The sequence below is a fragment of the Chaetura pelagica genome, unplaced genomic scaffold, assembly GCF_000747805.2.
Source record: "Chaetura pelagica isolate M959 unplaced genomic scaffold, ChaPel_1.0 scaffold889, whole genome shotgun sequence".
In the NCBI taxonomy this organism is placed as follows: domain Eukaryota; kingdom Metazoa; phylum Chordata; class Aves; order Apodiformes; family Apodidae; genus Chaetura; species Chaetura pelagica.
The window spans coordinates 13,795-15,006 of NW_009954557.1; the positions used below are offsets into that span (position 1 = coordinate 13,795).

Sequence of the window (1,212 nt, forward strand, 5' to 3'; positions counted from 1 at the left end):
ACCCCAACCGCCCAGCAACCACCCACCCACCATGGCCACCGTGAGCCTCCGTGCCCTCACCTCCTGGGTGGGCATCGCCCGGCTCATGGCCGTGGTCCTGTCCTGCGTGGCCTTCAGCTTGGTGGCCTCCACCCGGAACTTCGGGAACTCCTACGGGACCTGGTGCATGTTCACGTGGTGCTTCTGCTTCGCCGTGACGCTGCTGGTGCTGCTGCTCGAGCTGCTGGAGCTCTACCCCAAGCTGCCCCTCTCCTGGGACGACTTCACCTCGGCTTTCTCCATGCTGGCGACGCTGATGGTCTTCACCAGCTCGGTGGTCTTCCCTGCCACCTTCATCAGCAGCCCCTGCAGCAGCAACGAGTGTGCCCGGCAGGCCGTGGCCACCACTGCCTCCTTCCTCTGCTTCCTCTTCTCTGCCTTTGAGGTGGGGCTCACCCGTGCCAAGCCGGGGGACATCAGCAGCTTCCTCTCCACCGTGCCCGGGCTCCTCAAGGTCTTTGAAGCCTACGTGGCCTGTCTCATCTTCTCCTTGCTGGATAACCACGTTTCGGGAGCTGCCCTGCAGTGGTGCGTGGCCGTCTACTCCATCTGCTTCATCATCACCTTCCTCATCATCATCTCCACCATCGGCCGGTGCCTCACCTACATCCCTTGCCCTCTGGAGAAGCTGCTGGTGGGCTACAACGCCCTGGCCCTGCTGATGTACATCACTGCCACCATCCTCTGGCCCCTCTACAGCTTCAACGGGAAGAGCCGCCCCGACCCCTGCGACAGGAACTGCTGGTGGAACAAGCACCTGGGGGTCACCTTCCTCACCATCTTCAACCTCGTCGCCTACACGGTGGACCTCGTCTACTCCACCAGGATGGTCTTCATCAGGGCTTCTTGAGGGCTGTGGGTGGGACGGAGGGGTTGGTGGGATGGGGTTGGGGGCCAGGCACTGGTGTGGAGCTGCCAGTGGAGCTGAGGAAGGGGCTGGACGCCTCGGAAAGCTCCTTGGGGTGCTCCTGGGGGTGCCCCACAGGGTGCCCAGCCCGGGGAGGGGATGGGACTGGGGTGCTCCTGAATCCCTGGTGCTGGGCAGTGGGGGAGTGGGGGGGCTTTGGGATTAAATTGGGTCGTTTTTCACTTGCCTCTGACTCCTCTTCCTTCGCTTTCCTGGCGAATCCTCCTTGGTGGCACTGGGGGAGCTCAGGGAGAAATCGGGGGGCA

At 63.2% G+C, this 1,212-nt stretch overlaps 1 protein-coding gene across 1 annotated transcript; it reads left to right on the forward strand.

The window, feature by feature from the left end:
• Positions 1 to 31: 31 nt before the first annotated feature.
• MYADM (myeloid-associated differentiation marker) lies at positions 32 to 889 on the forward strand. The gene has a single exon (XM_010005313.1). The coding sequence runs from the start codon at positions 32 to 34 to the stop codon at positions 887 to 889; it is 858 nt and encodes a 285-aa protein (XP_010003615.1).
• Positions 890 to 1,212: the final 323 nt, after the last annotated feature.

What these genes read in the sequence shown, in the direction of transcription:
- MYADM (XM_010005313.1), top strand. Translation starts at nt 32, where the DNA reads ATGGCCACCGTGAGCCTCCGTGCCCTCACCTCCTGGGTGGGCATCGCC.